Here is a 22,882-nt window from a genome sequence, read left to right as displayed (position 1 = left end):
CAACATAGAGGCAAGACCCTCCATCAGCAAAATGATTACGATTCACTGGAGACTCAGATGATGGTTAGCACTTTCAAGCAATAAGGTATTTTTATTTATTTATTTTAATTTTTTATTTTTTCTAAGTAAGCTCCATGCCCAGCATGGAGCCCAATAGTGGTTTTTGTTGTTGCCATTGTTTTTAAATTTTTATGTATTTATTTGAGAGAGAGAGAGAGAGAGAACGAGCATGAGTGGAGGGGAAGAGAGGGGAGAGGGACAAGCAGACTCCACGTTGAACAGGGAGCCTGATGTGAGGTTCAACCCCAAGACCCTGGGATCATGGCCTGAGCCAAAGGCAGATGCTTAACTGACTGAGCCACCCAGGCACCTCCAATAAAGTGTTTTTAAATTAAGGTATGTACATTCTCTTGATATAATGCTACTGTATGCTTAATAGATTACAGCATAGTATAAACATAACTTTTATATGCACTGGGAAGCCAAAACATTCATTTGACTTGCTGTATTGCAATATTTGCTTTATTGTGGTGATCTGGAACCAAACCTGTAATATCTCTGAGGTATGCCTGCACTGACACGTGCTAGAACATAGCTAAACCTCAAAAAGACTATCCGAGGTGAAAAAAGTCAGTTGCAAAAGACTTCATATTATAAAACTGGAACGCCCAGAAAAGACACATTTAGAGACAGAAAGCAGATCAGTGGTTACCTGGGCCTTGCTTGGGTAGAAGTTCTGACTGCAGACAGAACTATACAAATTTCGGGGGTGATGGAAATGTTCTACAATTAAATTATGTTGATGGTTGCACAATTCTATACATTTTCTAAAAATATTGAATTATATACTTACACTGGGTAGATTTTTGTGCCTTATAAATCATACCTCAATAAAGCTGTTAAAAAAATGAATAAACACACTTTGACACTGAAAAAAAATGAGGCTTAATTTCAGGAAGCATAATTCAGATACAATCTCTATGAGTTGGAACAAAGGTTTTCCTTAATCTATCCAGATACCTTTTATTTATATATATTTAAAAATTACATGTGAAGGATATTACCACTGTTCAGTAATGAAAGCCCAAGCCCTAAATGATCTTATTACGCTTCTGAACTAAACTGTGTGGTCTCTGTGATTATTCAATAAATAGCAGATTTACAAACTTTAAAAATTAGACAATATTGGCTTTTTATTGGGCTCATTTCAGAGAGAAAAAATAAAGCAATAAAAGGAAAGTCTGAGAAGCAATTCAAATCCCTAAATTGTTTGAGTAATAAACTGTATTATATATATAATCATCATGGCCTAGAAACATTTCATCTGAAGCAGCAAAGGCTGACCTAGTAATTGACTTAATAGCTATCTTCGACGATACGAAGGGTTTTACAGAGAAACTATTTGACTAGTTGTTCTCTTTCTCCATTGAGAGCCAAACACAACAAAGTGATTTAATAGTCAGCAAGGTAAATTTAGATTAAACATAAATAACACTGACAGTAACTGCTATCAAATACTGAAATAAATTTAATTAGGATATTTGCTCAAGCTTGTTTCCTTGGTGATCACTAGAATACACAAGACTGGAAAGCTCTGATGTGAATGCATTACTGCCTAGGAGGCAGGAACTTGACTTGCTGACCCCATGTGGGGAAGAGGAGCAGGTGTGCGAGGAGGAACGCGGCCACCCTGACTCTCACACACCTAACTCACCTCAATATCCCGATTGAGTTGCTTCACGATGGCAGTTATGTTTCTGATGTGCTCCTCCAAGAAAAGCCTGGCCAAGCGGTCACCTCCGCCTTTGTTTTGCATTTTCTGCAAACTGCTGACGATGTCGTCTTTAATCCGGAATGCGTGCTCCACAAGGGCCGCGGTTGTTTTCTCGTGGCAGAGGATCCTATCTTCCAGTTGTTCCACTAGGCTTACAGAGGAGTATGGTGCCATGGTCAGGGACTGGCTATGTCGGGGCATGGTTCTAACTCGCCTGTGGAAGGGAGCCACATTATTAGGGTTGTCAATTGGGAAAAGGTAATTTTCAAAGTCAGATTCAAAACTTCCTTCCCAAAGAAGGAAATGCAAATTATCTATCCCTACAAGCTAAATGGGGTTTGAGGCCGGGTTTCTGCCACAAAGAGTTTTCTCAGGGAGCCAGTTATCTTTAAACAGTGATACCCAGAGACTTAACTGTGCTGATAACAAGGCTCCATGGCCTCCAAAAGCAAGAGGCTGGTGGAACTGGACATACAGAGATATGCCCAATTCCAATATAAGCTTCTTAAGACCAAGCTTATTGGGGCACCTGCATAGCTCAGTTGGTTGTGTCCCAACTCTTGGGCAGCCCAGTGGCTCAGCGGTTTAGTGCCGCCTTCAGCCCAGGGCCTGATCCTGGAGACCCGGGATTGAGTCCACATCAAGTCCCGCATCGGGCTCCCTGCATGGAGCTTGCTTCTCCCTCTGCCTGTGTCTTTGCCTCTCTCTGTGTCTCTCTCATGAATAAATAAATAAAATCTAAAAAAAAAAAGAAAAAAAGTGTCCCAACTCTTGATTTCGGCTCAGGTCATGATCTCAGGGCTGTGAAACGGAGCCCTAGTTTGGGTTCCACACTCAGTGGGGAGTCTGCTTCTTTCTCTCTCCCTCCTCCTGCCCCTCCCCCTACTCACACATGCACAGGCTCTCTCTCTAAAATAAATAAATCTTTAAAAAAAAAAAAACCTATTCACAAAGTCTCCTGACACGCCCTCCCCTCCATTCCCCTAGAGCTGTTTTTTAACATAACAACAAATTCAAATGCCTACCAGGGTCAAGCAGATGACATAAACAAATGATGCATATCATATTTGATAGGACAGGGAGGGGACCTTGGAGACCTGGAAAGGGCATTCCTCCTCTACAGCAGCCACAGTTTTGCTCCATCCATGAATGACCAATGGGGAATGCAGGTCTATTTTTCCAGATTATCTCTTATTTCAAGAATAGTGGGAAATTCAGACTTGTATGTGAAATCACCTGATTTTTAAATGTTAACAAGTCATTTAAAAAGTATTTATGAGTCAGCAAATTGAACTCCAAAAAATATATATACAAAAAAAGAAGCATTTATGATAATGCAGGCCAAACAACATGCTTCCATGAGCCAGTTCTGGTCTATGGATCCCCAGTCTGCAACTTCTGATTTAAGAGGGTTAGTGGGACATTAGCCCCCAAGCGTCCAGAGTTGCATTTTCCTAGTGACCAGAGGTACAGCTGTACTGTAGGGCTATTACGAAGTCTCCACTTATCATCACTGAGCAGATCCTACAAATTGGATGCTGGAGAGGGACGCAACTGTACTTCTCTTGCCCTTGAATAAAATCATCCTTGGGTAATGTAACAGCCACAAGGCTTCATTTATAATAACCATCACACCCACTAGCAGCCCTCATGGGATTGGTGGAAAGGAAAAGTATACCTTAGATGCATATTTTCCATATATTATACCTTTCCTCGGTGACGAGAGAAGGAAATACAGTGCTCCGTTGGGCCATTTTCTTTTTAATAATTCACATCTGTGGGAAAAAAAAGCATTAAATTATTTAACAGTTTATATCTGGAATTTAAATGACAACTAAAGTTTATTATTAAATTACTAAGTGGATCGTATATTAATGCTGACATACTGATCAGTTATATTATTAAAGGTCTTATATCATATACATGAAATAAACAGCAAATAAGGAGAAAAGGATCAAGAAAAATCAAAATTAATACTGCTAAACCTTGGGGCACCTGGGTGGCTCAGCGGTTTAGAGCCTGCCTTCGGCCCAGGGCGTGATCCTAGAGTCCTGGAATCAAGTCCCACATCGGGCTCCCTGCATGGAGCCTGCTTCTCCCTCTGCCTGTGTGTCTGCCTCTCTCTCTCTCTCTCTCTCTCTGTGTGTGTGTGTCTTTCATAAATAAATAAATAAATAAATAAATAAATAAATAAATAAATAATCTTAAAAAAAAAAATACTGCTAAGCCTTGTTAGACAGATCAACGAGGACTCTTAAACAGATTTTTTTGAAGTTTCCTCCTCCCATAACTGCATTTCAAGCTTGAGAAACCACTTTTACAGAAACAAGATAGTTTAACAGGCTTATTCAATCATGTAAGGTAGAAAACTACCTTAGTAAATATGATCTCAGCAAATTTAGTAAATTCATAGCAAATTAAGAGCACTTATTTCTAAATTCATCTTAAATCAATACGTAATCAACCGGATCTGATTCAGGAGAACCTATCTATCCACAAATAGAATAAGATTGATATTCATTAAAACTTTATTTTTTTTTTTCATTAAAACTTTATTAAAAGATATCATCATTGCCATTTTATCTCGCCTATAAAGAGCATTTGGTCATCCTAACACATTAGAAATTGGAGCAAAACTGGAGAGTTTTTAAAATATTTCATCACTTAGGTTTCTCAATAGTGATGTTAATTGCCTTAAAATAATGAATGCCTAGTAACCGTGATCTGATTCAGTAATTAGGTCTCATTTAGATGCTAGATTCACAGAGCATTTCTGATTGAAACCATTGTTTTGGCACCAACTCTTCCAGTGTGTTATTTTTAGAGTTTCAAAATGTGAACATTTCATTTTCCTAGACAAAAAACTTTGAATTTAAACAAATTACATTTAAGAAAAAAAAGTGATTCATGCCAAACAAGTGATGATGCCAAAGGAGTTCTTTAATTCTTAAGATAATAATCTCTGTCATTTAGACCACATGAAATTAGGCCAGTGTGGAAGACATTAAGATTTAGAATCATAGAATCTTTACCATTTTAAAGTTGGAATATACCTTAGTTGAGATATTAATCTATGGAATAGCCCAGTCTAAGAAACATTTATCTGGCATCTATTATGCAGCTGAGTAACCTAAATATATAAGACAAAATCCCAACCCCTCAGGGGCTTCACAGCCTACAGAGAAAGATAGATATATATCTCAGCCAAGCATGAAGCAATCGGATAAGCAGCTATGAACAAAAACACATGGGGAGGAAAGGAGAGGCCTTACTTTTTCCCAGGTAGCAGCTAGGTCAGGAAGGAACTAATGAAAATGAGTAAGATTTCCACAAGTAGAAAACAGAAAGATTGTTCCACACCTTCTTTCCTCAACACTCCAACATCACCTCTACTTTCTAGGCTCTCAGCACACTCTGGCCTAGTTCATTCCTCCAGTTCCATATGGTACCACTCCAGCCAATGCTAATCCTCCCCACTGCCACTCCATCCGCCACCGTCCTTGAATATGTCATGCACTCTTTTGCCTTCACACCTCTGTCGGTGAGCTCTATGAGAAACACGCTTCTCATCCCTCCTGACTAGAAAACTCCTATTCATCCTTTAAGGCCTCACCCGCCCTTCAATTCAATAAAATAGCTCCTTCATTTGTATTTCTTCAGCACTTTATTCTATATGTTTTTATACTACCTATTATACTGTTATTTTTAGCTGTTTAATAGTCTGTCTTCTCTATTAAACTACATGTTCCATAAGAGCACATTTCAAATCTTAATAGACATAGAGCTGACCTAGAACAGTCCATACATGTCTGCTAATGGGAGCATGACCTGCATTCCAGTATCAGAAATTGCAGCAATGAAGGCATTAGAGAATGTTTTGTTAAAAAGTATAGTTCTTTACTAAGACTGTATCCCAAACAGCCACTTAATATAAGATTTATAAATGAATGGACACTTTTGGAATCCCCCCCCTTTTTTTTTTTAAAGATTTTATTTACTTATTAATGAGAGACATAGGCAAAGGAAGAAGCAGGCTCCCTGTGAGAAGCCTGATGTGGGATCCATCCCAGACCCCGGGATCACCACCTGAGCTGAAGGCAGATACTCAACTACTGAGTCACCCAGGTGCCCAGAATCCCCTTTTCTGAAGGTCATTTCACCCTTCTAGAATTTTCCTGCTGGAGGTACAGAAGCCCAGCCACATCAACCTCCTGAAAAAGGATTCTATCCACTATGCATTGTCTGAGATTGCCTTTCAATAACAAACCTATTACCAAGCACTATGCACTCTCTATGACAGGAAATGTCACGTGGCATGAGCTCACAACACACACTGAGGTCTGTTCAGAACTGGTGCCCTCTTCATGAAATGTGGTGGGAACTTGTTTATTAGCTTGCTTGGTTGGCTAGTATCCTGAGTCTGCTAGAACAATGGGGCTTATGTCACAAAGGAATAAGGCTTAAAAATATTAAAAATAAATAAGTCACTGGGTTAAATAACTTCTCAAAGACCATTTCCAGATCTTCCCATTGTCAATTCTGGCTTACCTTGCCTGTGGTCATCAGTTCCTATACATTTATAAATCTGAGCTCTAGCACTGCAAGTGGGTCTGCGACATTATTAGGCAGATCTGGGTTGTATGCTGGTCTGCTTGTGCTGTATTTTGCTGTTATAACATTCATCTCCAGTTTATGAGTTTAAAAAACTTGGGGAAATCAGGGGAAGGGACAGGTAGGTAAAGCAAGGAGAGAAGAGTTGAAAGAAATAAGAAAAAGTAAGTATCACAATGCCTACAGTGTGCAATATATCAATACAGTTTGGGAGTTCACAAAAGATTAAAGGGATATGCTATTCCCTAAACCAAAATAACTTTTTGTGATTGTGAGAATTCTTATCATATTTTTATAAGTAAAATGACACTGGGGATGCCTGGATGGCTCAGTCTGTTAGGTCTCCAACTCTTGACTGCAGCTTAGGCATGATTTTCAGGAGGTGAGATCAGAGCCCCACTTTGGGTTCCCAGCCCGTGGGAAGTCAGCTTGAATTCTCACTCCCTCTCTTCCTCCACCCCTCCCCTGCCTCTAAAATAAATAAATAAATCTTTAAAGAAAATCACTAAGATGACACTGGGTAGAAATAACTACAGTATCATTTCACGGAAAATGATACATCATTTTGATAATGATAGTTTTTACTGAAAAATTAAATACCAATTATATAAAAATTAAGTTAATTTTTCAGTTTACTATCAAAATACAGCACTGATGTGTTCTGCTGAGTGTCAGAACTTTTTTTAAAAATAGGCAAAGCATTCATGAATAAAGTGGTTGTAATCTGGCAGTAGGGGAATAAAGTCTATTTTCTTATAGTTAAAAATAGAGGGAAAGGATAGAGAGCAGAGAACAGCTGAAGGTGTGTCTAGAAAGATTAGGTAGGAGGGAGTCGTGCTTTAACTTACAGCTCTAACCCACGCTCAGGGATTGGGACTTTGTCCTTGGGGCAGTGCTGGGGCAGTGAGGGTGGGGCCAGAGCTGGAACTGGGAAAAGCAAACTGCCTTAGGCAAAGAAGAGGGAAGAAGTCCCAGGACCAAGAACTAACCAGAAACTCGCCAGGAACTCGCGGGGGGGGGGTGGGGGTGGGGGGGGTGGGGGGGGTTTGCTTTCCTCTCTCCTTCCTCTCGCTCTCCCCACTCTTCCACTCCCTGGCCTCTTGGCTTCCCTTTCCTAACCCTCATGGCTCTCCCTGCATTTTCCTTTGCCTCTTCCTTTTTCTTAACTTCCCATTCTCACTGTCCATTTATCTTCCCCCTAATGTCTGTACTCTCCCTCCTCTCCCACTCGTGCTTTGTGCAATCTCAGGCACATTTCTCCAGCATGGAAACCATGGGCGGTGAAGTCAGAAAGACCCTTCTTTGAATCCTAGCTTCCCCGTTAACAATGTGATCTTAGCAGGCTGGCCCTAGCTTGTTGGGCTGGGGACCACATAAATAATAGCTGTTCACTCTCACCAAGTGTTTACCAGTGTCAGATGCTCCCGGAGCACACTCATGTGCACCAGTTGAATTCATCCTCACTATCGGTGAAGGAATGCTCTTATCATCACCATTTACCCAGAGGAAAGAGATTTAAAAATGTTCAGCAACTGGCCCAACCACACGTGCGTGGCCAGGAAAGGAGGGAGGACAGATTTGAACCTTGGGTCTCTTCTTCACCAGGCATAACCCACAGGAGGACCATGGGGAATCCAGAACACTGTCTGGCCTTAGGGCACTCCATATGCTCCCAGGAAGGGCTGGCTCCTTTCCTTTCTCTGGCTAATGCACATCTGATAGAAAATACACCAATTTTAAAAAATAAAATTTTATATAAATAGTTCAGCAAGTAGCATTTATTGGTTTAAGGAGATATATTGTTTCCTGGGTGGGACTAGTGGGGAAATTATTGGGTACCTGCTTTAACCCTTTCATTTGGCCAATGCTATTCCTCTTGGCATCAGCATGTGCTGCTGATGTTACCGCTCGCTACACTGAAGCAATGCTGTCACTTGTGTTTTTGATTCAGGGCACATCATGTGAAAAGAGCAATTTGTAACGTACATATTTTGTATGAAGATATTTGAAACATGTTAAGAAACACCTTTTCTTAAACTGAAAAGTGCTTTCAATGATTAATATTAAAATTTAAGTTCTACATAAAGGTGTAAAGAATACAGTGAAAACCACTGGAAATTGATGATGTTAATATATCAATTTACATTTTTTAAAGATCTCTCTCCAGGGATACATTTTCCTTTTTGAAAAACCATGAGATCATACGCTATACCATGTGTATCCTGCACTCCCTAATTGGCACTGTATCACGAACATCTTTCCATCTAAATATATAAAGACACATCATGATTTTTAATGCCTGCATAATATTACACTGACTGAATGGATACACTAAATTTTTAGGCAGCCTCTCACTGATGAACATTTACACTGAAATGTTATTTTAAATCATGAGTCAGTTCAACTTTTTGGTCTCTTACTTTCCTTTCCTTTCCTTTGTTTTATGAAATGATGCAGGTAGGGGGCGCCTGGGTGGCTCAGTTGGTTCAGCATCCGTCTTTAGCTCACATCATGATCACAGGGTCTTAGGATGGAGCCCTACATCAGGCTCCCCACTGATCGGGGAGCCTGCTTCTTCTGCCTGCTGCTCCCCTGCTCTCTCTCACTCTCTCTCTCTAGCTCTGTCTCTGTCAAAAAGATGAATGGAATCTTTAAAAAAATGATGTAGATAGTATAAAAGTTTGTGGGACAGAATGCAAGTTACTTTCAAAATTAAGGTTAAAGTGAGACTCTGACAGTGAAATCTAAAGAATCAAGATGGGATTAAAATCATTGGATCATGAAGAACAATCCAAGATACTGCTGACACAACTAAAACAGGGCAAACAGGGGACCCCTGGGTGGCGCAGCGGTTTGGCGCCTGCCTTTGGCCCAGGGAGCGATCCTGGAGACCCGGGATCGAATCCCACGTCGGGCTCCCGGTGCATGGAGCCTGCTTCTCCCTCTGCCTGTGTCTCTGCCTCCCTCTCTCTCTCTCTCTTTCTCTCTCTCTATCACAAATAAATAAAAATTTAAAAAAATAATAAAAATAAAACAGGGCAAACGGTTGTCACACTTGTGATTACTGGCTCAATGTCAGTCTTTGGCTCTATACTGAGGGCTCCATGAAGAGCTGTATGGTACACAGCTTTATTCCAAGCATCTGGCACAGTAATGATCAATGAGTGTTTGCTGGATAAATGAATCTCAAGGATAGATGACAGAAATGAAGACATTTCATAATGTCAACTTCAATCAAATGAATTATATTCTGACTAGAGAATGAATGTGCACCAGAAAGGGGGATGGTATACACAGCATGTCTAGTAAGAGCAGAGTTTGCAGAGGCAAAATATTTCAGTGTTTCCAACAATCTAAGAATCTGGAGCAGCAGAAAGAGTTCTCTGATGGAGAGGAACGCATTAAGTTCTCATGGTCCAGGGCACCTGGGTGGCTCAGTGGTTGAGCATCTATCTGCCTTTGGCTCAGGTCGTGATCCCAGGATCATGGGATCGAGTCCCACATCGGGCTCCCCACGGGGAGCCTGCTTCTCCCTCTGCCTGTGTCTCTGCCTCTCTCTGTCTGTCTCATGAATAAACAAATAAAATCTTTAAAAACAAAGTTATGCGTTAAAAAAAAAGTTCTCATGGTCCAATGACATTAGCCACTAAGATATTCCTGCTCACTCCTCTTGCCCTGAGCCCACACTCACCAAGCACTTCATTTAGCTTCCCATTTGGATGTGTATAAAAGGAGATCATGCAGGAATTAGCACAAGTCCTAGTCTGCCAGCTACTTTTCTCACTGTGATGGAAACCAGACTTGCACGAGTCTGTTTCCTGAAATCTGACTGTCTCTGACTGCAGTAGCAGTGCTAAACATCCAAACCTATGACATTGAAATATGATGATCACAACATGGTAACTATTGTGGGGGACAGCCTAGTATGTAAGGTGGCCCCCATGATCCCTGCCTCCTGGAGTCTATATTTGTATGATCCCCGCCCCTTGAGTATGGTGGGATCTGTGACATGCTCCTAACTAACAGAATAAACCAGAGACCAGTCATATGGCAGTCACTTGTACACAGCTGGCAGCTGTAATCACCTAGGATTCTGATACCAAATCACACAAGGTGTAGTTCTGCTCACTGGGAAGAGATTATTTACTTTATAGTCCAACTTTCATGTCATTTAATAAATTTCCAAATGGTTGTTATGTTTTTTTAAAAAATCTCAAAAAAATACTGAAGAAAGATAAGAACTTTATTTTTTTTAAAGATTTTATTTATTTATTCATGAGACACACACACACACACACACACACACACACATGGGGGGGGGGGTAGGCGGCAAAGACACAGGCAGAGGGAGAAGCAGGCTCTATGCAGGGAGCCTGATGTTAGACTCGATCCTGGGTCTCCAGGATCAGGCCCTGGGCTGAAGGCAGTACTAAACCGCTTGAGCCCAGAATAAGGCTGCCCAGAATAAGAACTTTAACAAGGCTGCCCAGAATAAGAATAAAAACTTGTTAAAGTTTTTTCATAACACTGGCTCTGTGCTGGCCAGTGAAAACAAATTATAACATAAATCTAATTTGCCACAAGAGATAAAGTCGCAGGGATACCGTTTCACCCCACCAGACTGGCAAAAATCAAGTGCAGCAAGATCAAGTATTGACAGGAATATATATGGAACAACAGGAACACCAGATGGGAATGTGAATCAGTACCACTACTTTGGAAAGCTATCTTCAATATCTAGTAAAGCTGAAGATGCACAAGAGACAGAGGGGATTAGACATATGGATACAGAGGGTTTCAACTAAATGAATGATGTTTTACTTCTTAATTTTTCATTGTACCATTAAAAAAGAAAGAAAATTACTTACTCCCACGCCTACACAAACAATCATGTAAAGACCATGAGGAGGAAGGAAGTCAAAGTGTTAGTCTCTCCAGCACACACACCCAGAACTCAGTCTTGCCCTAGACGTTCCAAGGACCATGAAATTAGAACAGTAACTAATCTTCATCAAATCTCTAGCCATAAAGCATTTTATCCATACTTAATATGTGATCTTATCTAAATGTTAATATTCCTATAAATGGCTATTGGTTAAATGTCCAACAATAAAAGAGTACTTAATTAAAATATGGCACATCCACTTAAGAGAATATCAATAGCTATTTAAAATCATAGTTACAAAATAAAATAAAATAAAATAAAATAAAATCATAGTTACAAAGACTATGAAGTAACATAGAAAATATTTATATGCTAGCTATAATGTTAAGGTTTTTTTTTAAAAGAACACGATTTGAAAAAGGATTTATAGTGCTATATAAAACCATAATCAGGACCTGGAAACCAGGGCTTTGCTTTATGGCACCACAATTTAAATGGTACAAAACATTTTAACTTGAGTTTAAAGAACTTGTCAATTTTTAAGGTCTACCTCTGCCATCTTCTCCTTTTTCTTCCTCCTCCCCAAAGCGAGGAGCTCAGCTGACCCTAGGCCCAGGGAGATGGATGGAGTGGTCAAGGACAAGACAACCACCACCGCTTTGTGTGCACAGGCCACTCTTACCTGCCTCCCTCCCCTCTCCTATCTGACCCACCACAGGGCTCTGCCTCCATGAATGGACACTTCCTTGACTTGTGGCTACCTGTGATGCCACTCCCCCAACCTACCTTGTGCCACACGGCTAGCATTGCTTTGTGATGTGAATAGCTGGCATCAGGGTAAATCATTTGTTTTCAGTACAAGTAGGATGAAGAGGGCTGTGCAACTGAGGCCAGGGATGACTTATTCCAAGCCCAAAGTATTAGATTGATAAAGACGGCCAAAGAAAGACCATGGATAACAGCAGGTGAAGACTGAGGGTTAAGATTTGTGCCTCCAAACTATGTGCAAAGAAAATAAAACCGTTCAAAGAAGCACATCTGTCTCCTTAATAGACAGCTCCCTCTCCCTAAAGCTAGACAGAATTTTGGTGATTAAATGAGCCATGCTTGCAAGAAATGTACAGGACTAGCACATTTGGGGATGGAAATGGCATTAGGGTTATGAGGTGGATCTGGGAGAAATTTGGGTAAGTCACCAAAAGAAGGAATGTTATAAGGCCTTACAGAGTCTCTAAGTCATTGGGCATCGTCACACCAAAATGTCCTTCTCTGGACACCTTAAATCAATGGCAGGTGAATCTCACCTGACACACCTTGACATTTCTTTCCAATTCTATATTACCCCAGCAATGCACAAATCATTCAACTGTCCTGAGGGGAGTGTGAGAGGGGTTCAAGAACTAAAAGTACTATTATAATTTGTTTTAAGATTTTATTTACTTATTCATGAGAGACACAGAGAGAGGCAGAGACATAGGCAGAGCGAGCAGTAGGGGCCCGATGTGAGACTTGATCCCAGGACCTCAGGATCACGACTTGAGCTGAAGGCAGAAGCTCAACCACTAAGCCACCCAGGTGCCCCTATGATAATATTTTTTATAACAATATAAAGAAATATATCAAAATATAAATAGTGGCATTGGGTACATTTATACTCCACTTTTCCTTATTTTCAAAATACCTGAATGTTATTTTCACAATGACAAAAATCTAAATAAAAACTCCTTGAATAAAAGAATAAACCAATGAGCAAAAACAAAGCAAAAAAAAAAGAAAGAAAGAAAGAAATTCCCCACTTACAGTTATCAAAACCCAAGAGACAAGTCTGATTCTGGGTTTAAAAGATACGCTATGTTAAAGATATGCTCAGTTAAAATAAGTTTGCTGGGCTCTTTTTTTTTTTACTGTGGTTAAAAACAGGTAACACAAGATTTATCATCCTTGGAATGCCTGGGTGGCTCAGCAGTTGAGCATCTGCCTTAGGCTCGCGGTGTGATCCTGGGGTCCGGGATCCAGTCCCACATCGGGCTCCTTGCGTGGATGGAGCCTGCTTCTCCCTCTGCCTATGTCTCTGCCTTTCTCTGTGTGTCTCTTATGAATAAATAAATAAAATCTTAAAAAAAAAAAAAAAAAAAAAGACTGGGCAGCCTGGGTGTCTTAGTGGTTTAGCGCCGCCTTCAGCCCAGGGCGTGATCCTGGAGACCCAGGATTCAGTCCCACATTGGGCTCCCTGCATGAAGCCTGCTTCTCCCTCTGCCTGTGTCTCTGCCTCTGTGTGTGTGTGTGTGTGTCTCATAAATAAATAAAATCCATAAATAAATAAATAAATAAATAAATAAATAAATAAATAAATATTTATCATCATTAAAAAATGTAAATGTGCAGTACGGTAGTGTTAACTGTATACACACTGGTGTGTAAAGATCTCCAGAACTTTTTCATCTTCCAAAACCGAAACTCTATACTCACCAAACAACTCCCATTTTCCTATGAATTGTTCCCCAAACCCCATTCCCTTGTGGGCACATAAGGAGGCTTGAGCCCAGTCCCCCTGCTGAAACCCTCATCAGAGCCCTGGATTGCCCTTATGTAGGGAATCAGGCACTGTATACAGGTCCAGTGGCTGCCATCAGTGGGAACGGCCAGGACAGCATTCCAAAAGTCTTAGATTCCAGAGACGGTGTGAGTCTCTCCACAGGGTCCCAAGGCAACTATTTCTTCTGCCTTTTGTGAAAATGGCCTTGATTCCACTTTGCAAGCCTTGTTTTCTTTCCCCTCTGCAAATGTGAAGAGGGGCTGTATTTCTGACCCATTTAAAACAAACAAACAAATAAACAACAAAAAAAACCTTCAAAATGCTCAAAACATTTATGGTGGCTGCCAGCAAGTGCAAGGATTACCAATAAATCTGTAACATACACGTGGCCTTTGTCAGGTCCAGATGAATTCACAAATGGTCTGGAATTATCTGAACCCCTAAAACCCACGGAACGGCCACTGATGTGGCTTTAATCCACTCTCCATATCTTAGAACAATATTAATGTTTTCAGGAGAACTTTTGCAAAAACACATCCAATTTTTGTTCCCATCTATTAATAATAGCTATTTTGAAATACTATTTAAATCTTCTATTGTTATTTGAATTTTCATGGATTATGTCTCCCCAGCTAAGCTACTTTGGGGCAGCAGGGACATGCTACCACATGCATCTGTAACACCCATGAAGCCCAGCACAGCACCTCTTCACAGACACTCATAAACATTTGTTTATTTGCTTATTTTTCTAATTTGGTAAGACCCATCATTTTAATTACTGAGTTGCTCTGCCCAGATGACATACTGATTGCTGATTCAAGATCCCTTCCAGCCGTGAGCTTGGCAGATTCCTTCAGGTTGCCCTGCAGTGTGCACGGGCACTCACACATCCGTGCACCCACACCAAAAAGAAGTGTCTTAATATTACTTTCAGGGTGTTTTATTATGCTCAACAGCTATATTTGGCAACTTTCTTTCTAGCATTAGAGAAGACACATTACCAAATGTTAAAAAGGGAATCTGCCAAATGCAACAGAACAGAAAAAATATTTCTAAAAGCTGGTGTAAACTTTCTACCTACTAAATTACCTACACCCCCAGATGCACCAAGGACCATCGAAAGGAAGGCATGACTTTGTACATTCGTGTAGAGATAACTCTAGTTGCGACTCCCGGGTTCTACCGTATATGCGTCTGTGATTGAAAAGCTAAGGATTTGGCCCTGGAAGAAACATCCAGCCTCCAGCTTCTGCCCTTTTTCTCATACGCAGCAGGAGGGGGCTGGACTTCTCCGCTGAACACAAGAGTCTATGAGAGACTCTTTTATTTGGAGTAACAACTTGACATCAGTGCATTAATTTTATAACTATTTTAGAGAGAGCAGGGGAGGACTCCTGAGCTCTTCCAGAGATAATTAAAAATGGGGAAAAAAAAGAAATCTGAAATCAACAAAAAACAAGCTGAAGGCACCAGGGGTTTCTGAATAACATCTTCCCGGTTAAACAATTTTAAGAATTCCATAATGTGAAAGCAACCCCCACACATTCTCTCCCACATAAACACGCTTTGTATGTAAGCCCCACTCAGCCAAGCAGCAGAATCTCTTGCCTTCACTTGGGTAGCTACTTTATCCAGAGAAGATGTCATCTGCACAAAAGCATTCTCTTAAGAATGAGAAAAAAAAGCTGACCACCAGCCAGCAAGCGCAGGCACGCCTTAAGCAAAAATACTGTCATTCCAACAAGCTCAACAAGTCACCACCCTAAAATCTGATTACTGACTTCAAATGCCAATTTTGCTTTCACAGAGACTGAAAAACTCAGGCCTTCTGAGGTCTGTCAACCAACACATTCCCAGTCATTTCCTGGTGGACCAGAAAGGTACCCCAATAAACCATTTTATTATCACTGCTAACCATGTTCTTAAAATACCAAGAACCACTTAACCAATGGGGGTGGAGGGGAGGAACAACAGAAGATCACCGAGTAGTAACACAAAAATCAAAAGTGTCTTATCTTTTTTCACCTGCTTTTATATTAAAAATGCATGGAACATAAAATCACATCCAAAAGTCAAAAAGTAAAATCATGCATGCAGAGAGGGATGAAAGCAGAAGAGTTATTAAGAGAAAGGAACAGGCAGGAGAATCAAAGGAGCAGAGGGAAAGAGTGAAGGCAGAAAGGCAGTGCTGATGGGTGACAGGAGGGAGAGGCGGCTAGACAATGAAGAGAGAAACAGGTGGTCCGAGGGCTCCCAGGGAGGATGCAAGCCTGAGAAAACTGCTCCTCACACATGCAGCTGCTCATTTGGGGTGTGAAGAAATAGATGGGCCATTTTTAATATGCTATGTTAGGTTTCTTCACTCTTTTTTTTAAATTGAATATGCCATTTCTTTGTCTTGACACATATACCCAAGGCTTAGGTGTCATCAGGGGAAAATCACTTACTGCACTTATAACAGGTTAGTACCTTTTCGAATTATCCACCGTTTTGCTCTATTTTGAACCCACATCTACCTGACTCCTGGAGTATGGCATGGGTTTCACACCCACTATCACATACCGGATGCTTGCTGACAATTCTAAGATCATCCTGCACATTTCACTACATGATTAATCAAGTAAATGAGTCCAGTCAGCAAATACTCATTGAGCCTCTACAGTGCTGAACAAGACACAGCCCCCACACTTCAGAGCTTCAATTCAACAGGGAAATAAAACAGGCAGGCCACCATGCAAGAGCAGAGAGGCTGGTAACCTGCCCCGTGAGTGGTACAAATCAGGCATTGCCTCTGGGCAGAAGGCAGGACCAGTGTGAACTGGGCCATCCAGAAAAGCATTTGAGTTGGACACTCAAAAGGATGGGTTAAAGAAACACAGGGCAGCATGAGAAATGGTGAAGGGAGGGCAAAGCAGAGGAAGCACTGACTGGTGAAATTTCCCAGCACAGGGGTTCCTATTGGAAAGCAGTGAAAGTAAAGGCTGGGAGGGTCGCTGGGATTGTTTGCAGAGGCATGGGCCCCTGAGACAGGAGAGAAGCAGCAGGAACAGAAAGGAAGAGAGTAATCGAGAGACACCGTGCAGGGAGCACCTCCATGCTCAGTGACCAACTGCCTGTGGGAGTGCAGAGAAGTTGGAATAACCCTGGCGACCAAGAGCAGGTTACAGAGGATGGCGACAGGCACAGAAATCATTAGGGAACACAGCGAGAGGGGCATACTGTCCCCCCATGGGGTGCCTCCTTAAATCCACCATGAGAAACACAGGCAAAACCAAGTTAAAGGATATGGAACAAAATCTCAGCCTATACTCTTCCAAAGCATCAAGGCCTTGAGAGACAAAGAACGAAGGAACCATCCAGACAAAAGGAGATTAAAGAGGGGTGAGAACTAACAGAGCAAAAGATTTAAAGATTTTTTTCCTTCTCTTCTACTATAAAGGACATTATTAGGGGCGCCTGGGTAGCTCAGTTAAGCACCTGCCTTTGGCTCAGATCATGATCTCAAGGTCCTGGGATAGAGGCCCCTGGGTAGAGAGCCTGCTTCTCCCTCTCCCTCTGCCCCTCCCCCCACTCGTGTGTGTGTGTGTGTGTGTGTGTGTGTGTGTGTGTGTGTCTCAAATAAATAAATAACTTTCAAAAAAAAAAGCAGACATTATTAGGGCCACTGGTGACATGTGAGTAAGGTCTGTAGATTAGACAACAGTACAGATTCAATGACAATGTCTCAATTTTGGATGCTTGTTATACGAAAAAATGTCCTGGTTTTTTGGGAAATAACACGGAAGTACTGGAGGAGGTAAATAAAGGGGCATCATGTCTACAACTTACCTCTGAAATGGTTCTGAAAAACCACAACATATGTGTGTGTGTGTGTGTGTGTGTGTGTGTGTGTGTGTAGAGAGAGCATATAGAGAAAGAAGGATAAAGCAAGCAGGGCAAATAGTTAATATTTATAGAATTTGGATTAAAGAGGAGAATTATTTAAATTATTTTTGCAACTTTTCTGTAAATCTGAATTATTTCAAAATAAGTTAAAAAGGGGAAAGTGATTAAGGAAGCCAGGATGAAGAGCTGTTTAGAGACCAAATAGTTGGGGTTCTGGGTAACAGATTCCAAATGGAATCTGGGAGAAGGCAGGCTCCAAATGCAGATTTGAAGGCATCTGGAGGCTTCAGGAAAGCCTCGTTAGGCTAACCTAAAGCAGGCTGTAAGGTCACATTGCTCCAATTCCTTTCACAGGTCTGCTCCTTCACAACCACTTACCTAGGTTATTCTCATTTCTCTGTTTCAAGTTCTTCACCTACATAATAGGACTGATGGGAGTATCTGCCTCACAAAGGCAGCGCAAGGACAGAAGGACAGGATACAAGTGAATCGTGGTGAGTGAGGCCCCGGGCAACCACGCGTTGACAGCTAATGTTAGCTCCAAGGTGAGCTGACAGCTGGGAGGGAGAGGAGACAGGAGGCTGGCAGAGGAAGAGAGGCCAAGGACGGGACCCCACTGAATCCCACGTTCAGAAGTCAGGAGGAAAAACGAGATGAATGAGGTTCAAGTTGCACGTGGACAACCAGTGACACAGTGACAAGGAATGAGAGAGATCTGGGCAGTAGGCAGCGGGGCAGATCAAGGAGGGAGGGAGAGTAAAGGCCTCAGCTCTGCAACCAGAACACCTCTGCGGGAGCCCTACAAGAAAGCAGTTTCAGCACAAAGGTAAGGGTGGGGCCAGACAAGTGAGTGGGCGGTCAGAGGAGGGAACCCCGAGGACAGTGTAACACAGCAGCGGGTACCCGGTGGCGCCGCCAGACACCGCAGCCATCGCCCTGTGTGCTCTTGAAATTAATTTAAAATGAACAAAAATTAGGGACGCCTGGGTGGCTCAGTGGTTGAGCATCTACTTCGGTTCAGGTAGTGATCCCTGGGTCCTGGGATCGAGTCCCACATCAGGTTCCCTGCAGGGCGCCTGCTTCTCCTTCTGCCTGTGTCTCTGCCTCTCTGTGTGTCTCTCATGAATAAATAAATAAAATCTTTAAAATTAACAAAAACTAGAAATTGAGTTCCTCAGTCACACTAGCCACATTTCATGTGCTCAGTAATCACAAGTGGCTAGTGACGATCATACTGGACAGCACAGGTACAAAATATTCCCATAATCGCAAAAAGTTCTGGTGGACAGAGCTGGGACTCTAACACAGTGTTTTTTATTATGAGAAAGATGACTGGAGTATATGGTGGGGAGAGAGCTGGGCAGAGTAAGGAGGGACCAAAGAAACCAAAGAAAGGGACTAACAGAGCAAATTCCCATGTGAGGCAAGAAGGATAGGAAAAAGTCCAGAGAACAGAGAGTGTGCAGTGTATGTGGTTAATTATGGGGAGGGGACTTGTAGACATTCTTTTTTCCCTTGGAGAAAGAGGAAATAAAGAAGAACGAAGATAGGTAAAGAAAAATGTTTGGGGTGGCGAGGTGGGTAGGATGACAGCTCATCTTGAGGCAGAGGGCAGTAAACCAGGACATGGACATCCTTCATCTCTTCAATGCAAAAAAGGCTATCTGCTGATAGGAAACTGAAGGAAGTGGAAGGAATGGGAAAATCTGGCACAATCCCTAAAGGAATGCAGTAGAGAGTTAATAAAAGATGGATTTTTTTTTTTTTCACAGAAAAGCAAGACCTCGGTGAAATTAGAGCCAGCATAAATTTGCAATGGAACCAGTCCACAGGTCTTTGTGACTTTCTCCTGGATAACTTGGCAAGCTGGGAGAAGAAAAAGTAGATAATGAGGGTGATTTTGGATTGAGGACTGGAATATGAGAAGCCCGATATGTTAAGAATAAAGATTCCAGACAGAACCGAAATGGCTGGCAACATATAGACTCCAAGTGAAGAAATGGAGCCATAAAGGGATTGGAACAGCAAGCAATGAAGGGACCAGAGTCCTCAATAATGGTTAAAATAAAATGCCGTAAATGGAGACAACCAGCTGAGCAGGCCAAAGTCCTGATCAGATCTTGAAGGTGAAAAAAATTCCCAAGCCTTAACAAATCCAAAATGTGAGGGGTTGAAAAGTAAAGTGGACGTTGAGGCCACAGGAGTTGATGTTGAAGACCTTGAGGAACTTCAAGGTCAATGAGTTAATAGAGCCTCAACATAAACCCCAAAGTCATGGGCAAAGGACAAGGTAGAGAAGAGAACCAAGCTAGTTGCCCATGTTTATCTGTCTGTTACTTTTTTGTAGCATCCAGTGAAGTGCTTGCCAAACCTGGGTGTACATCAGAATCACCCACAGAACTCTGTTTTCTCTCCCCATCCTCCTTCCTCCTCCTCCTTCTTGTTGGGTTTGTTTTTAAAATAAGGATTTGTAGGTCTTGCCCATCTTGACGATTCTCATTTTGTGTATTTGAGAGAGTCTAAAGAGCCACATTTTTCGTAATACTCCGGGTGATTCTCAGGAGCCCCCCCCCCCCCCAGGTTTGGTAAGCACTGATCCAGAACAGGAGGAGGAGGGGATGGGGCACGAGCAGACTGCATGACCTTGTAAACTGGAGATCTTGTTATTGGCAGGGTTAATGCTTTGGAAGCAGCATCGAGAAGCAGGAAATCCAATCCCTGCTCCCGGTGAGGGAAATTGTTCACTCAGGCTCTGGTGCTAGGGGAGGGACAGAAGATGGGCTGAGCTTCAGAAAAGGAAAAATTCAGGAGTATGGCTGCAGGATGTGAGAAACGAGAGACTGGAGAGACAGAAGGTGGAATAGTTTGTCAACGAGGTTTCCGAGTGTAATGAAGTGTGATTCATTAAAGATTCGTAGGGCTTCAGTGGGCTGAATTCCTGCAGGAAATATTCCTCGGTCTGAATGCTATCAGATTTCTAACATGTAAACCATTAAAGATTATTAAAGCGTCAGGTAAACAAGCTTACAGAAGCTTATTCATTAACACCGAAAATGTTTTCTTCCCAACCCACATTTTTGTACAGAGGAAAGCAGACTGGGATGAACATTTAAGGGTGGCTTTGGAGCAGGAAGCCTGAAGAGGCAAGCCCAAGGGCCCATGAGAGGGACAGGGCATTTCCTCCCTTCCCTCTCCTTGGAAGAGGGAAGTTTAAGTATTGAGAATACAGAAAGGGGCCTGAGTGTCTTTTTAGTACCAGCTGGTACTAAAAATAGAAGAGGTGTCACAACAGCCTACCGGGTCTGGGGGTGCCTTCCTCCCATACACACACTCCTCCACAAGGCCCCCACGATGGGCAAACCCGAGGGATGGTTCTGGGGGGACGGGGGCGGGGTGGGGGGTGGGAAGAACATATTTACTTTCACAAACCCAACTCCTATTTAAAGAGCAAGCTGCAAATGTTTGCCCCTGCTTCCCGGGGAGAGCTGCACTTCTGTGGATCCAAATCCCTTTAGCATTATTTCTGGTTACTCCTATGAGATTCTAACAGCGACATACACGGACTTTAAGATGAGAGCGTGAGCGCAGCCGGGCACGCGCGCGCACACACACACACACACACACACACACAACCTCGTGCATGCTGAAGACATGACTCACTTAATTTGCTGCTGCTGCTGCCACTACTGGGTCTCGATCTTACCTGTTCAGATACAAAGTTTCCTATGAGATTAACTACAGGAGGGAACAACTCGGGACTATGAACCCTGGCTTTGTTCCTGACTTTTGAGAGCACCCAAGAGGTTTTAACTGGGGCATCGACCGTGGGAAGCCGCTCTCTGGACCTCCCACTGCTTTCTGCCCATAATCTCCCCTAAAACGGCACCATTTCTCGCCACTCTGCGGGCCAATTAGTGGAAATCGCTTGCACAACCAACACGGTTAGGTCCTGTGCACCCTGTCCCTGCGGAATCATACTTTAGGGCCCTTTCTCAGCTCCCGTACAAAGGCACACAGCCCTGGGCAACTGCGAAGAGCCCGGGCTCCGCGTTTTAATGAGGAAGGGGTGGGGGGTGGGGGGGCAGAGAGGTTATCCGGTCCAAGGTCACTCAGCTCCGAGTCCTGGGACGGCTGGCTTCACCTTCACCCCCCGCCCCGCACCCCGGCAATCTGTGCACCCCCCCGGCTCCGCAGACAGTCCCTCCCGGCTCCTGGTGTAGCCAGCACGCAGCTGCCCCCTCCCCGGCCCCCGCAGAAACGCGACGCCAGTTGCGTGCTGCGCCCAACTTCACCCCTCGCGTCAGCATGCAGCTGGCCCCCTCGCCCGCCGCACGTCACGGGGGCCGCGCGCCGCTCTGGCGCGGCACCCCCGCCCCCGCCCCCGCCCCCGCCCCCGGCCCCCGCCCCGGCGGCTGCCCCAAGGTCACGGGCCGTCCCGGGGAGCCGAGCACGCCGGCCGGGGCGGGGGGCTGCGGGGGGCGCCCGGGGCGCGGCACTCACCGGCGCGGGGGGCGGGCGCGGCGCGGCTGCCCATGTCCTCGCCGGCGCGGCTGGGTGCGGCGGCCCCGGCGCGGGCTGTGCGGGGCGCCCGGCTGCGGGCCCGCGCCGCGGGGAGCGCCGTCCAATCAGCGCGCGCCTGCCGCCCGGCCCCGCGCGCGGCCCGGCCGGGTTCGCGGCTCCCGGGGGGCGCGAGCCGCCGCGCGCCGCCCGAGCGGCTTCCGGGCGCGTTGCCTGGACGCGGTTGCCGTGGCAGCCCGAGCTGGAGGCTTTCCCCGCGCGCCCGCGCCCGCGCCCGCGCCCGCGCCCAGCCCGGCGGCGCCGCCCCTCCTCCCTCCGCGTTCCCACACCCGAAATAGCCTCTCGGCGTCGCGCCCCCCCGCCGCGCTGCCAGCCCAGCCGCGCGGAGTTGGCGGCGGGGATTTCGCTTATCGGGAGACAAATCCCGCTGCGGGGCTGGACGACCCGGGGGGGGGGGGGGGGGGCGGGTGGCGACACGGCGCCTGCGGAGGACCCGCCGCGGGGCTCGCCCTGCGACTCTCTCCGGGGCCCCCGCGCCCCTCGCTCCCCGCCTCCCCCCTGCAGACGGGGAGCAGCTCTCCGATGGGGCCACCGTCTGGGCACGCCCCACCTGCGCAGGTGAACCTGGCCTCGCGGCTGCCCTCGCCCACAGCCCCGCTGGGCCCCCGGGTCG

At 44.1% G+C, this 22,882-nt stretch overlaps 1 protein-coding gene across 3 annotated transcripts in view; it reads right to left on the bottom strand.

The window, feature by feature from the left end:
• FAM81A (family with sequence similarity 81 member A) overlaps window positions 1-22,330 on the bottom strand; it is a 77,675-nt gene extending 55,345 nt beyond the window's left edge. The window contains exons 1-3 of one of the 3 annotated variants that reach the window (XM_072738648.1): window positions 22,192-22,330; window positions 3,482-3,549; window positions 1,715-1,988 (exon numbers count right to left, since the gene is read on the bottom strand). In XM_072738648.1, the coding sequence (XP_072594749.1) occupies window positions 1,715-1,988; window positions 3,482-3,528 (321 nt within the window). In that variant the 5' untranslated portion in view covers window positions 3,529-3,549; window positions 22,192-22,330. Of the gene's footprint in view, window positions 1-1,714; window positions 1,989-3,452; window positions 3,550-21,351; window positions 21,396-22,191 lie in introns of those variants that run through there. The other 2 variants (XM_072738649.1, XM_072738647.1) reach the window with 2 other exon arrangements.
• Window positions 22,331-22,882: the final 552 nt, after the last annotated feature.

Source organism: Vulpes vulpes, chromosome 15 (genome assembly GCF_048418805.1).
Source record: "Vulpes vulpes isolate BD-2025 chromosome 15, VulVul3, whole genome shotgun sequence".
Classification (NCBI taxonomy): Eukaryota; Metazoa; Chordata; class Mammalia; order Carnivora; family Canidae; genus Vulpes; species Vulpes vulpes.
This window is presented reverse-complemented; position numbering and strand designations above follow the sequence as displayed.